Below are 14844 nucleotides of genomic sequence, written 5' to 3' on the forward strand. Positions count from 1 at the left end.
GATATATGAATCATTAGTGGCCATGATGAAGGTTAGAATATCTATCAAACAAACACTGACACATTTTTCTGCATAGTTAAATATACAAAGGTGTCTGCGTGCTTGTGTGCATGTGTGCGCGCGTGTGTGTATCCATGCGTGTGTGTGCGTGCGTGTATGTAGATGTGGGCAATGTGCATCACTTGGAAACTTTGGCACTCTATAATAAATGGCAGGTAACATTAGAAATGCCTCATAAAATCTGCCTAGAGGAGTCTACACAGCAAAATTCTCAGTGTTCATTTTATCCAATTGTAACTTACCGGAATGGACCCTCCGACCCTTATTGTGTGTTTGGTTGTACGTGTCTGGTTTGTACACCCTCAGAGTTCAATTAACACTGATGGTTTTTCTGTGTACTATACGTCTAGATGCAGCTGCTCTTCTAGATACTGAAAGGTCAGAGGTCAACCATGAGGAACGTCTTGGAAGAGATTCCCTCTTTCGTGGGTGTTTCGCCCAGGTGGGTGGGGTTTTGAGGTTAGCTTTAGGCGTAATCTCTTGTGAGGTTATGGTAAGGCATAATGTATGTGAGATTATGATTAGGGCTAAGGTTAGGTTTAGGCATAGTTTTTGTGAGGTTATGGTTAGGGTTAAGTTTAGGCTTACAACCCCGCCCACCTGGGAAAGAAGGAGTCGCAGCATTGGGCATGCAGTTGCAATAGTCCAGGAAGGAGATGTAATGACTAAGGCTTGAATAAGCATCCTTGACTCCTTGACTCTTTGAAGGGTCTGATCCTCCAGCTGTTGTATAGTGAAAAACAACCATTCAGGCTTGAGTGATCGCTGCAATGTGTGCAATGAAGGTCAGCTGACTGTCAAGGATGAATCCCAGGTTCCTGGCAGTTGGAACAGGAGCCACCATGAGGGGTCGATGGAAATGGAAAGCTGGTGGTAAGGACTTTCCAGTGAAGACGGTACTACAGAGCTTGAGGTGTTGGGACATCCATTGTGAGATGTCAGCCTGAACATTAGGTCAATTAGACAATCAGCCCTCAAAGGTTGCTGATTGACTCACTGAGTTAAAGTTTCCATAGTGGGTTTCCGCATTTCCTTCCGCATTTAGTTGTTATTGTTTCTTTTTTACAATGATTAGTATGATTAGAACCCCCCTGATTGGTTTGGGGGGTATTTGTCAGTGTTAAGATTTAAGAAGTTCAGAATAGGTACAACACTTTGTGAATGCAATCAATAGTGACCTCACAACATTTTGTTTTATTTTATTTTCGTTAGTTTTGCAAGTATTGTTTGTTTCACTTAGTAACCCCTCAAGTCTTGATTTCAGTTAATGGTGGTTGGAAACCATGGGAGATTTAGAGGAAATGATGCCTCCCTATTGTCTCACTCTACAAGTGAGGTTTTTGGAAGCAATGTGTGTGTCAAGCAAGGCATTTCTTATTGAAAACAATAGACCCTATTCACAGACAGACTGCATAAAATAGTGGAGTAAACACAGGTGTTACCGATGCTACTAATTAAGGTTCCAGGTGAAACTGAGCCTGGCAGGCTGCTATTGTGCATGTTTGATCACTGGACAGGCCCTGCTACACTAAATTAACTTTAATTAGTGTCTTTGGTAGCACCTGTGTGTACCCTTTTTATTCATGCCAATATGGCTGCTGTGAAACTAGTTTATTGTCACAGTGTGTCCAGGGAACCAACAACCCACTGGCCATATTGTCCTAATTATCGTCAACGATGGCTTCCAAAGTTGACCTTTTGATAAATTGTTGTAGGTAGGTGATTAAATAATAATATTAAAACGCAGAAACAGACATAAGCCCCATCTTTACCTTATAGGTGAGCACAAGTAGAGTGGACAATACAACCAAGGCCTACTGTATAATGAATCTGCCTTGTCAGAGTGCTTAAGCCTATCCTATATAGGCTACTGCAATTAGATTCCTCACCCGGGGCAATCTAATCAACTCAGACATTTTCTGGTATAAGCATAATGGAGCAAGAATGGCATATTTAATTGTGCCGAGGTCATCCATTGGCCCTCACCCCATTATAGCCCATATATTTGATGTGTGTGAAACTGTGTATGAAGAGCATCGTGAATTAAGAGGCCACTGCTGTGCTGAGTCCCTCCTGTTCCCAGTGGTGGAAAGTAACTAAGTACGTTTACTTAAGTACTGTACTTAAGGACACTGTTGAGGTATTTGTACTTTACTTGAGTATTTGCAATTTCCAATACTTTTACTTCTACTCCACTATACATCTTGGATCCAAATATTGTACTTTTACTCCACTACAATATTTGAAAACGAATTACTAGTAGATTTGTATTATTATTACAAAACATACATTAACCACTTAAGCCCTAGATACACTTGACTTGAAAATACCTGATGTGACGCATTGTGAGCTTGCAGATCTGCTACTTTTACTTTTAGTAGGTCTACTTCTTAAAGTACATTTTGATGCCAATATGTTGAATTCATGACTGTATTTCTACATTGCAGTACTTTTACTAAAGTAAAGAATGTGAGTGCTTTTTTTCCACCAGTGCCTCCTCCTCCTCCCTCCCAGCAACAAGAGAGGTCCCCCCCCACACACTGCTCTGGACTGTCTCTGCAGCAGCTACTGTAGAGTCTCACAGTCTGTGTATAGGTGCAGAACGCACAGCGCCCATTTACCCATGTGGGAGAGATACAGCAAAGCTCGGGCTGTTACTACGGGATATATAAGCCTATTTAATGAGCTTTATATATCCGCGTGAGGGGGGCTTTCCGAATATTACCATTTATGTTGTTTTAGCGTCATGGAGTAAACTAAATTCTCTCTAAATCTGGCAACGGACGTGATGTACTTTTACGCGCAACAGTGAGCTTGTAGTATAGAGTTTCTTTACGTTCCCCCCCTGTTCTTCTTTTCTTTTACCTGTGATTTTACTGCAAATGAGAAGAATCTGGACTGGTTCCCGAGAAGGCGAGGGTTGGAGCCGGTCTTTTAGCCCTCCAGGAGTACCCTGCGGTGGGGCATGATCATGATGATGATGATTCCTCTGATGATTTCCCAGAACAAGTGGGGCAGCAGCGCGCGGCGCGTTTGGATTATTCACCCGGAGATGCTGCTGCTGTTGTCCGTGTTCTGTCTCGTTTCCCGGGCAGGAGCGGCGCCCTCTCTCACCACCGAGCAGCTGGACATGGGGGTGGTAAGTTTTGTCTTCACCTACCACACACACACGCACACGCACACGCACACACACACACACACACACACACACACACACACACACACACACACACGCGTGTAGCTATTTGGCTGTTGAACCCCCCGACAACCCGCCGCAGCGGCTTTTTTCTTTCTTTTTTTCCCCCATTTTTTTGACGTGACAACAGTATCTCAGAATGGAGGTAGTTTAATTAGCACAATTGGAATAAATGTGCCGTATTTGTATTCGCGCTGCTATGTTGACAGCGCCTACACACACAGTCAACTATTAGTAATAGCCTTCTGACATGACAGAAAAGCCCGAGTAGGAGACGGGGCAAGACATGCGAGACAGCCTCGAGTAGTAAACTGTCATGCAGAGCAGAGGGCTTTCTCACAAGAGCGCACATCATTCCTGGATGAAAATAGTCTATACAGCATAAGTGCATGCATATGATATCCGATGCCAAGTTCAAACAATGGCTATTTTGAGCGAGTGTATGCAGTAGTAGGCTATATGTGGCTAGAACTGATCTAATAGGCTACCTGTCGGTAACAGAAGGTATAAAGTGGAAGCCAATTAGCCAAATAATGCCAATATACCTATTTAAAATCCTGTCAAAATGAATAGTGCAATACCAGAGACATTCCTTTCCATGAATGAATATGGCATTTTTATTCATTACGCATGCAACGGGCAATGAATACAGCCTTTGTAACTCCATGCATGGATGAATTATTTGGAAATAGAGGGTGATAAAGCAAAGCCTTTTTGAGAAACTAGGCTTTGTTAAATAAGGAACAGGATAGGTCTACAATTCCACATAATTATGTAGGCTAATAGACTACAAATAAGAATTAATAGCCTATAGCAGCCTAAATAACCGGAGCAGCTTGCTATAAAAATCATGGCTGCATCAGAGCAGAGGCAATATCACGTAAAGTTAATAGCTTGGAGGGGAATTCTGCGCATCCCAAATATTGTCTGTCCTCCTGTAACTCCGTCTCCTGTCCCTTGTAGCTTCTGTTACCAGGACCAATTTGTATACGTGCTATGTATGTTATTGCTCTTCTCTGTCGCACAGCCCTCATTGCTTGGAGGTGAGGTTGTAGCTGTCACTTGGCATTGGCAAGTCATGCCATTGCAACCAGTGCTATTAGTCGGTTGAGTCGACCATTGACATAACTTAGAGGCAGGCAGAAGCTAGGCAGAGGATCGAATGGTCACCAGCACTTTCGCCTATAACATATTCGCCTACACGCATTTGGTCCTTTCGCCTGGCATTTTCGCCTTGGAGGAGAGTCTTTTCACCTACCTGTCTGAGCCATTTCGCCTACCCTCAATTCTGCTGTCAGACTGTCCATGTTTGCAAATTATCTCTTTGTCATTTAAATATTATAGTGACAGTGGTGTCAAGTGAATCTAACAGTTTATTTGACATTTATTATTTACATCACATTTTATTCCTAAAAAATGGCAAAATAGTTTTTTATGCCTGTTGACAGGCAAGGTTGATTCTATAGGCTATTTAGGTGTAGCATATATCTTATATAGACCTATATAGGCTAATAGCCTACATATATATTTTGTATAGCCTAATGTTAAAACAATATAGGCCTACAATAGGCTACTGTTCATTTGACAATACTGTTCAATACTGCACCAAAGAATGTATAGTATCGGGACATGGATTAATTAATTATTTGGGCGCACCTGATTCCAATAGCTCTGTATTTATGTGATTACTATGGAGTGCATAGGATAGCCGTGTGTAGGTTTGACATGTAACACCACTGTCACAGTCACTATAATATTTAAATGACAAAGAGATAATTTGCAAACATGGACAGTCTGACAGCAGAATTGAGGGTAGGCGAAATGGCTCAGACAGGTAGGTGAAAAGACTCTCCTCCAAGGCGAAAATGCCAGGCGAAAGGACCAAATGCGTGTAGGCGAATATGTTATAGGCGAATATTCCTGACACCGATCGAATGACCTGCATCTGTAATGTAGAAAGAAACAGACCACATCAATGCACCCTTTAAAGGACGACTTCACCACTTTTCAACATAATGTTCATGATAAACTCATAGGAAGGCTGTGGGCAGTTCAGAAACCTGTCTACCAGTCTAATCATCGATGGGGAATCCAAGCTAATAGAAACTGCAGGATTTATATTCCTGAAAACTTACCATGTTATAATGGAAGCCATTGTTCTCACGTTAATACAAATTTAAATATTTTTTGAAAACATTTTGTTTAAAAAAAATTGCCTAACGATGATGTCACTGGTAGACGGGTTTCTGAACTGCCCACAGCCCTCTATAAGAGACACAGGCCAAGTAGGAATATGTTTTGCTATTTTATCATGAATATTAGTAAGGACCAATGATAGGTTGAAATGTGGTGAAGTCGTTCTTTAGGTACTGTAGCCTAAAGAGTAACTACAGAGTAAACTAGAAGCAGTGCTCTTCCGAGCACAGGTCTCCACCAGGCCGTGCGTCCTGGTGGTGCTACTGTATAATAGGCCAATGTAAAAAGGGTGGCATATGTTCTTCACCTTAGATCTTTCATGGCAATCGGACGCTGCATGCATGATTTCAAGCATTGTGTTCCAAAAATGTGTTTTGCTAAAGTCTACCTGCTGGTGGCGCTATAACAGGACAATGTTAAAAAGGTAGCATTTGTTCCTTGACCTAGTGGGAATATGTGTGGCAAATGTCACGGTAATCGCAAGCTGCGTTGATGATTTGAGGCATTTTGTTCAAAAATGGAGCAATCCTGCAAACTTTGGAAGCTAATATTAGCCAATCAGGATGGAATGTGAAATATCAGACGGATCGGACTTGATCACATGACTATAGAGATACTGTGTACCGATTTGCATGATTTTTGGATAAAATCTCAAGGAGTAATATCCAAAAATGTGTTTTACATAAGTCGGCCCAAAGGTGGCGCTATAAAAGGCTGATGTGAAAAATGCAGGGCAAAGGTTTATCCTTAGCCTCTAGGGAGTGTGCTTACAAAGTTTGAAACTGATCGGTGGAGTCATAGGTAAAACCACAAATCGGGCTGTTATAGCGCCACCATGAGGCTGATTAAAAAAAATTAAGTGGCATTTCCTCCTCGGCCTAGTTGGAACGTGTGTGCGCGATTTCATGATAATTGCACTTTGCGTTTGTGATTTGAGGCATTTTGTTCAAAACGGCTCAATCCCACAAACTTTGGAAGCCAATCTTAGCCAATCAGGATGGAATATGCAAAATCGGACAGATCCGTGTTGATCACATGACTGTCGAGATATTGCCTACCGATTTGTAGGATTTTTGGACAAAATCTGTAAGAGTAGTGCACAGAAATGTGTTTAGCAAACATCGGCCACTAGTTGGCGCTAGAAAAGGCCCATTTGAAAAATTTAGGGCAGAGGTTCTAGATTGGCATCCAGGGAATGTGTGTGCTCACTTTGGCAGCGACCGGGCCAACGGCGACTGAGATTTGGCGCTCACAAACTGCGAGGACGCACGGACGGACGCACGGACGGACGGACGGACGCACGGACACACGGACGGAGGGGAAAACATACTCTCCCTCAGCCTTCGGCTGGTGGAGACAACTACAGAGCATCAAAATGCAATTTCAGCATTTAAGAGTTACCAATATAATCTGTCCTATGATTTCTGCTCATCACGTTTTACTCCTGGGGGCTTCTCTCTGTTTGTGCAGAAATCCCAGGCTCCCTGATGCATCGTTGATATAACAGCCAAATTAGTTTCCATTCATCCAGAAAAGGGCACTTGTTTTACACACTCTCTCTCCTTTATTTCGGGGCTGGGGGGGGGGGGGGGGGGGGGTGGATTATACACACTATGCTTTCTGCAAGTGAGAAAATAATATAAAATGACATTATTTTAACGAAAATGTGTAATTACCCAGTTGAGATGATGAAGGGTTGTGGCGGTGTCATCCCAGCACAGCTGCCAGGGTGGTGGTGGAAAAACAACAACAGAGAAGTGAAAGCTGGGCGGCTTTTGGTTTAATGATTTCTTTGTATTGTAAGATGGCAATTCAAACCAAAGACATCAGTGGTTGGTTCTCGACATTTTCTGGAGCCCTCGCAGTTGACCTCTTCAGTGGTCAGATCATTCAATCCAGTGGTTTTCAAGTTTCAACCAGTGGTCCTAGAGGGGGTTCCAGGTGGTCCCCAGCTATAAATGATGGAGAATCGGTAACCAAATGAACCTTTATTATAGATCTTTTATTCATGAGACTGTAAAATGAGAGTTACATTATAATCTACACAATTAGAGAATGCAAAAAATATATATTTTTGGTCAAAAACCTGTGGTACCAACATCAATACAGTATGGAATTGTGGACAAAATCTTATCCAACAAACACAATATTCTAAGTTTGGGGTCTGAGAGGCTAAATGTCATCAAATGGTGGTCCATGGCTCAAATGCCGAATAAATAATGGACCTTGACGTGAAAAAGTTTGAAAACCACTGATTCAACGACTGTGTTCCATCTTGGATCAATGAAACTAACATAGTAGACTTTTAAGCTCCTAGCAGTATCACAAAGAATATTTGGGGGCCCACAGGTTGAGAAGAACCACTTCACTGGATACCATTAACGAATAAACATTTCTTCAGCACCATCTGTAGTAGAAGCAGATGTAGCATATTGACCTATACTTTATCTATCACACAACTGGCAATCACCAATGCTCCAACAAAGCACCAGGTGTGTGTGTGTGTGTGTGTGTGTGTGTGTGTGTGTGTGTGTGTGTGTGTGTGTGTGTGGCGCGAGAGCGTGTGTGTTCTTAACCGTTACACGGTTCACGTTGTTTTAATGTGAACTGTGCGCCATAGAAATCCCCCCCTGAGGTTTAGCGGAACACTAAAAGCCACACCCTGACATCCTGTATCTGTCTTAAAGAACAGACTCTCATTTCGCTGTGTAATTTCTATAATGAGATCACCATCTGGCCCCATCTGCAGAGGAGCAGATGAGAAGAGGAGTGAATTTCACCCTTCTCACTTCCACCATCCTTTTGTCTTATTCCTTCTCCCTCCCTCTGACTGATACTTCTTAATACATTAACCTGGCAGTTTCCAAAATGTGACCTGTTGTGTGCTTCTATGGTCTATTTTCTCTACGAGTCGTACAACAAAGTATATGGCTTAAGTGGTTATGTTACTGATGGTCTCTCCACCAACCACTACTCTCTCATTAGTGCTCTGTTCTCTAGGGACGTGCAGAGAGTGTTTGAGAGGCAGGGGCTGACATTTCTAAAAGGGCCTTTTGGTGAAAATATCTCCTGCGACGCGTTGTGAGCTTGGAGATGTGGCGTACGGCATGGATTTCTACACAGAGAGGGCAATTCTTTCAACATAATATGCGGCATTCAGGTTCAGGAGAGTTTGAACAAGGCAATTCTCTCAAACGTTGCCTTCAGGTATGGCATGGAAAGAAGGCATTTGCATTTCTTTCACAAAAAAAAATGCATTCATTGTCTGGAGAGGGCACTTTTTACAGACGGATACAAGAGCCGGGGCTCAAGCCCCCTTTGATGTCTGTGTGCACATGCCTGCTGTTCTCTCTCTCTCTCTCTCCCTCTCCCTCTCCCTCTCTCTCCCTCCCTCTCTCTCTCTCTCTCTCTCTCTCTCTCTCTCTCTCTCTCTCTCTCTCTCTCTCTCTCCACCCCCCCCTCCTCGAATTAGCAGTGTCCAGAAGTGTCACATTCACTCAGCTTAATCTCATGCGCCCACCTTGCTTTATACGCTCCCTGAGATCCAGATAGTAAGCTTTCTGTCACTGGCCCTTCCTGGATCTTCTAATTATGCCCTTGCGAACGAGGGGGGAATCAAAGAGAAAGCTGGATTTATTGACAGTTAAGGGGAAAATAAGAGTGTGCACCAGCCTGAACAAAAGATAAGGGGAAGAAAGCCCACGCCGTACAGAAAAGAACGGGTCTAATTCCTTCTAGTCAACTGACAAACATATAATCAATAATGTTTCTCCTGGGCTGGAGATTCTCCCCTGCCATTCTGAGCAAATGAACCAAGGGTATAATTTGCATCTGCAGAGAGAGAGAGAGAGAGAGAGAGAGGAATCATATTTTCCTTAATTGTCCTCATCAGCTCTGCGTGAGTGTGGTGAATTATGCAAGATTGTAATATCCAAACATTGAAAAGTGCTGGATGATACTGTCTCCATGTCACTGTGCTCACATGCACTCCCAGGCTGGAAGCTTAGAATACTCCTGTCCTACTTCTATCAAGTGTGCCGTGACCTTCTGTCCCTCACCATTGCATTGTGGGAGCTCAGATTCAGGGCAAGGAGATTATTTCAGTAACGTGTCCAGTGGGACAGGACAGCAGTTTGTAGGAAATAGAAATGATACTGAGAGAGACATAATATAATAACTTGTAAGACGCCTCAGGGCGACAAGCGACCTCGCCCTAAAGGCCAGTGATGTATTTCGGACCAGTTATCCATATATGGAGACCCCTAGTACCCATATATGGAGATCCATGTACTGTATTTGGAGATATGCTGTGAGAGCCCAAACATGCTTACTCAGTTATTCTATGACGTCTATGACATCTGACATCGTACCCTTTTATGCTCGTACATAGAGATCCCTGTATGTAGAACCAGCCACACAGATATGGGATGTCTTGGCAATCTGTCTTGGCCATATATGGATTCTGTTAGTGTGGAATGTGGCCGATTCCCATATTAAGACCTGTTAGATATAGGCATGACATCAGTGAACTCCATATATGGGCATAAAAGGGATTCTGTGAGTGTGGTTCCCCTGACATCACAGTGATGTCAGAGTCAGCATGTGCCGTTTCACATACTAAACTGCGACCTTTGGTAATAACAATGTTACAAAGTGCTTTACAAATGACAGGAACATAGCATGAAAGATTTTTCCAAGTTTCAAATGTGTATGTTTTTCTTTCTAAATTAAAGCCCTACTTCATCATACAAGAGTGTTGCACAAAAGTAGTGAAAATAGCAGATCTACAAGCACACAACGCCTCGCAATGCGTGGTGTGCTTGTAGATCGGCTATTTTCACTATTTGAATATTTTTTTTTATTTTTTATTTTTTTTAATAATCATAAAAAAGGAACGGTTTTGGACATTCAAGGTTTCCATACTATATAATCCTATGGAAAAGGTCATGACAAAAAAAAGTAGGTCTTCAGAGGTGATTTAAATGATGGCACTGGTTTTGCTAGCCTCAGATCCTCAGGTAGAATGTGCAAAGCCTTGGTGCCTGGGCCGCAGAAGCCATATCCCCCGCTGTAATGAGGAAGGATTTAGGAACAACCAAGAGGGCCCCATCTGAGGATCTTCTCTCAGGCTCATATGGGACCAGCATATCTAAAATGTAACAAGGGGCCTGTACCTTGCAAGACTTTCAAATTCAAACTTAAATTCAATTCTGATACTCACAGGCTAACCAGTGGGGGAGAAGCAATCGTATAGAAAGAGATGGCAAACCCGTCCAAGTGTCATCCCAGGCTTGCTAAGTGTAAAGTTTCGCAGACGGTGTTAAAGTTTGAGGACATTCATTGGCAGATTTTCTGAAGGGTTCCACTCCTCAGAGACCTATACTCACTAGCATTGTCAAGAGCCTGACACCTCATTGGCTGTCACTGCATTCAGGGCTTTTGGGATTTGTTCTTTGGCACCTGCTCATGGCCCTTTCAATCAAAGAGACAGATATTACTGAATAAGCCTCCACTTGATGAGAGTTGTAAGCTGCATTTTCCACTAGTCAGTCTCACCAGTGTCCTTGCCTAACATTTACTGTAGGCCAGGGGTCTTCAACGTTTTCATTCCAAAGATCCCTTAGCTGAGAGAGAGATACAGCCGGGACCCCCATTACATGATTTATAAAATTGTGTTGCAGACCTTTCACTACATACTCGGTCTGCTCTTTTTTCACCTCTACACAAAACCTATTTTCCGAAAATAGACGATCTACAAGCTCTCAACGCAGCGCGAGGCGTTGAGAGCTTGTAGGTCTGCTATTTTTGGCTAAAGTTCTCCTCAGAATAGGGATGTGAGGGTTCAAGCTGTTAATTTAAAACAATTATCCTATCACACAAAGATTTGGCATACCCCCTGTAGTAACTCTGAGGACCCTCTAGGGGTCCCGGACCCCCCTGTTGAAGACCCCTGCTGTAGGATAACTCCATGCTTTTTTTGTCTTTTAGTATTTATTTGTATTTTATTTAAATAATATACAAAATGTATATAACATGTTTTATGAACACTTAATATTCTTATGTATTGATTTAGATTTTAATTTAAGAAATTGATCAAATGCAATTGCATTTCATAGGCCTACAATGTCCGGTTCTCACTAGCAATAGTAAACTATACTAGCATAGCTGAAACACTTGGAAAGAAAACTAAAATCAGGTAAAGCCAGAAAATTTTTAATAAATGCAATGGCATCTTAAGTTCAGCTCATAGATTTTTCTGCCTCATCTAAAGAAGACACCAACTGAGACTTCACTTTGCAAGTCCATCACTGTGACTAGTTTCAGGGTGGAACTGGCTGATGAAATCCCCTGGATATATTACATTGAAATGAAACTAAGCCATAACCTAAAACAAAACATCTCTGTCAGGAGGCATGGCCTACATCTCCCTCCATCTTTCTGTCTGTCGTGGTGACAATGTTTTTGGAGTTTGTCGATGTATGAAAAGGCATGGGGCAATGTGGGGAAGGGACTGTCATTGCGTCATTTCAGTGCAACCAGAGTGACATATCTTTGGGAAGTGAACAACACATTGAAAAGTAGTGTCATGTTGCCATAACAAGGACAAACATGATGTTATAATTATATAACCTAAAGCCCAATTCGTAGTCCACGACTCCACATGTAGCATACATGGACCGGACTCTTCTGCAGATTGTCTGTGTCGACTGAAATGTTGCAATATCAGGGGTTCCCAAAGTTGGGGTCGCGGCGGTGGGGTCGTGAAATTATTACAAATATGATTATTTGTTCAACATAATGGCTGAAATGCACTGTAAAAATGGTTACAAATACATTTTAACCATAAATGTTACAAAACCTCTACATAGTACTAGGCTTAATACATTACATGTGCGGACAATTGTGCACAAAACATGCATGTTTATGCACGCATAAAATTACCTCCGAGGTAGGGGTCGCGAGTCAATGGCAGTATTATTTTGGGGTCGGGGGCTGAAAAGTTTGAGAACCCACAGGCATCCACCTGGAATCGCAAAGATCATCGGCTTAACATTCACATACCGGTATGTCTCAGTATGACACGTCAACATGGACTTTTTGAAAGGCTGTGTCGGCTGTTCTGTCTTTAGACGTGTCAAATAATGAGCTTGAACTTGCAGTTGCTCAGAAACAGGGCCAGACATACTGTAGCGATCTTTATAAATGTCACGAATAAGACCAACACTAGCCTACTGCAATGGCTGCCATGTTCGACTAGAGTAGATCAGATCAAGTATTTATTGATTTATTGATAAAAAATACAAAATATAGCATTATTAAAATACTTTCTGCATATTGTTAAAGGAGAATTCGGGACTACCCGTTTTCTTACCGTAATCTGATGTTATAACATCCCAGAACTAGTTGTACTGAAGTCTTGCAAAACGAGATTCCTCCTGTGATTTCATCCAACATCTTGGGACACAAACACAAAATCATTTCTACTAAGCAGCAAGAAGCATAGGCTTCAACTAAATTGATTTACATTTAGAACACATTTGCCTGACTGCAATGGCGAAAAGGAAGTGGGTGAGGGGGTGGAGGGTGGGAGCACCCGCTTAAAGGTGGTTGCACACTGCTGCGTTTTTCGGGCCGAATATCGGAGTGAATTTCGGAGCCCGTAAATAAAAAATCAACCTCACGTTATGTCAGTCACGTTTGCACACTGCCGTCCGTTTCGCGCACCATTCGGTCCCTTGCTCTCTCTATCTCTCTCTCTCTCCTTGCCCTGAAAAACGCATTTCGCAACGAAAAACGCAGCAGTGTGCAACCACCTTTACTCCTGACTCCTGTATCATTTTCAGTTCTTCTGTTGCTCAGACTGTGTGGTTTAAGTTTTTGAAAATTGTATGTAGGGCTGTCACAATTATTGCATAATCGTCTAATCGCAATTATTTGAGGTAATCGCAATTATTTTGCATAATCGTCATAATCGTTTCCATGTTGAAACATTTTCATATATTTTCAAACATTTTCAAAAACAGTGGAAATAGCAGATCTACAAGCTCAAGTTGTGAGCTTGTAGATCGGCTATTTCCACTATCAATGTTATTTTTTAATTATAATGTTGTCAAATATGTCAGTCATCTCTTTGTATATTTAGGTTATGTGTCATATCTGCAATGTGCATCTTCAAAGCCTACAAGCCAAACAGAAATGTAATTATCAACGACAAATACACAATTAAATCGTTAATCGCAATTATCTGAGTGACAATTAATCGTCATTTAAAATGTCACAATCGTGACAGCCCTAATTGTATGAGCAAACACTCTGGCTCGAGAGACTACTGTTGCACATCTGCACCTGGAGGAGCATTGTAATTTGCGAGTAGTGCTGTTTACACACACACGCACGCACGCACGCACGCACGCACGCACACACAGACATTGATTGAATGGATACTTTATTAGTCAGAGACTCAGAAATGTAAACAGCATGTGGTGTAAGACATTAACGCTAAAAGGATAACACAAAAAAAGTCTTGTTTCCAGTTTGGTCTAATGTATTCAATTCATCTACATAGCACACACACTCGCACTCGCATCGTGGGAGCGGGTCGCTGTTACTACATGTCATCTTTTCGACACACGACTCTAACCCTCACCCTAACCTTAACCTCCGTGGAGTGAGTCGCTAACCCTCCGGTCGAAATGATGGGCGTTCGCAAAAGCGAGATTTCCCCGCAATCGTAACATCTCCATCTGTGGAGTTAATTACCTGTTACTTGCCATTAGCTATACTAGGACATTTGCGGGGTTCTTTTTGTAGGATAATATGTAACCATGTGCGTCTGAAAAGAACATGTTGTTCATCCATTTAAAAATTAAAACATTGAGCAGGGTGGCCTGTGCTGGTTCAATGCAATGATAGGAGGTTCAGTTCCCACAACAGCCAACGTGTCCACCCCAGTCAAAGTGACATTGAGAATAACAATGAACACCTGTGTGCACCAGCGGGGATCGTCACCCCTCCGGTGAAGTGGCAACATATGTTTGGCTCAGCGACGCTAATTCCTCATTATACTTGCTATGATAGAGTGCATGAAGTGCACTACAAGCATTTGTCACCGTGATGATGACAGGCAAAGATGGCAGAAGCTGTGTTGCAAAATAGTACTTTGTGTCACACGCTTTTAAGCTCAAGCACTATTCACTCCCTCCCCGGCGCGGTGCAGTTGTATGCCAGCTTGGAGCGTTTCAAGTCCAGAGTGGCCTAAATGCTCCCTTTGCAGTCATGAGACACAGCGATTTGTTTCATGTATTGAAAAACAGGGAAAACCAAGAGCGCCAAGCGGATGTCTTTTACAGTAGTAATGGATCAAACTGTGTGGGCAACTGAACAGAATTAGT

General features: G+C 42.4%; 1 protein-coding gene across 1 annotated transcript in view; it reads left to right on the forward strand.

Moving 5' to 3' along the window:
• Positions 1 to 863: 863 nt before the first annotated feature.
• The window catches only part of LOC308299755 (matrix metalloproteinase-17-like), a gene marked incomplete at both ends in the record, with an annotated part of 140729 nt that continues 126748 nt past the window's right edge, over positions 864 to 14844 (forward strand). The window contains 2 exons of the mRNA XM_080743544.1: positions 864 to 956; positions 3065 to 3199. Of these exons, the coding sequence (XP_080599670.1) occupies positions 864 to 956; positions 3065 to 3199 (228 nt within the window). The remainder of the gene's footprint in view (positions 957 to 3064; positions 3200 to 14844) is intronic.

Source organism: Nannobrachium achirus (assembly GCF_963921795.1).
Source record: "Nannobrachium achirus genome assembly, chromosome: 15".
Taxonomy (NCBI): Eukaryota; Metazoa; Chordata; class Actinopteri; order Myctophiformes; family Myctophidae; genus Nannobrachium; species Nannobrachium achirus.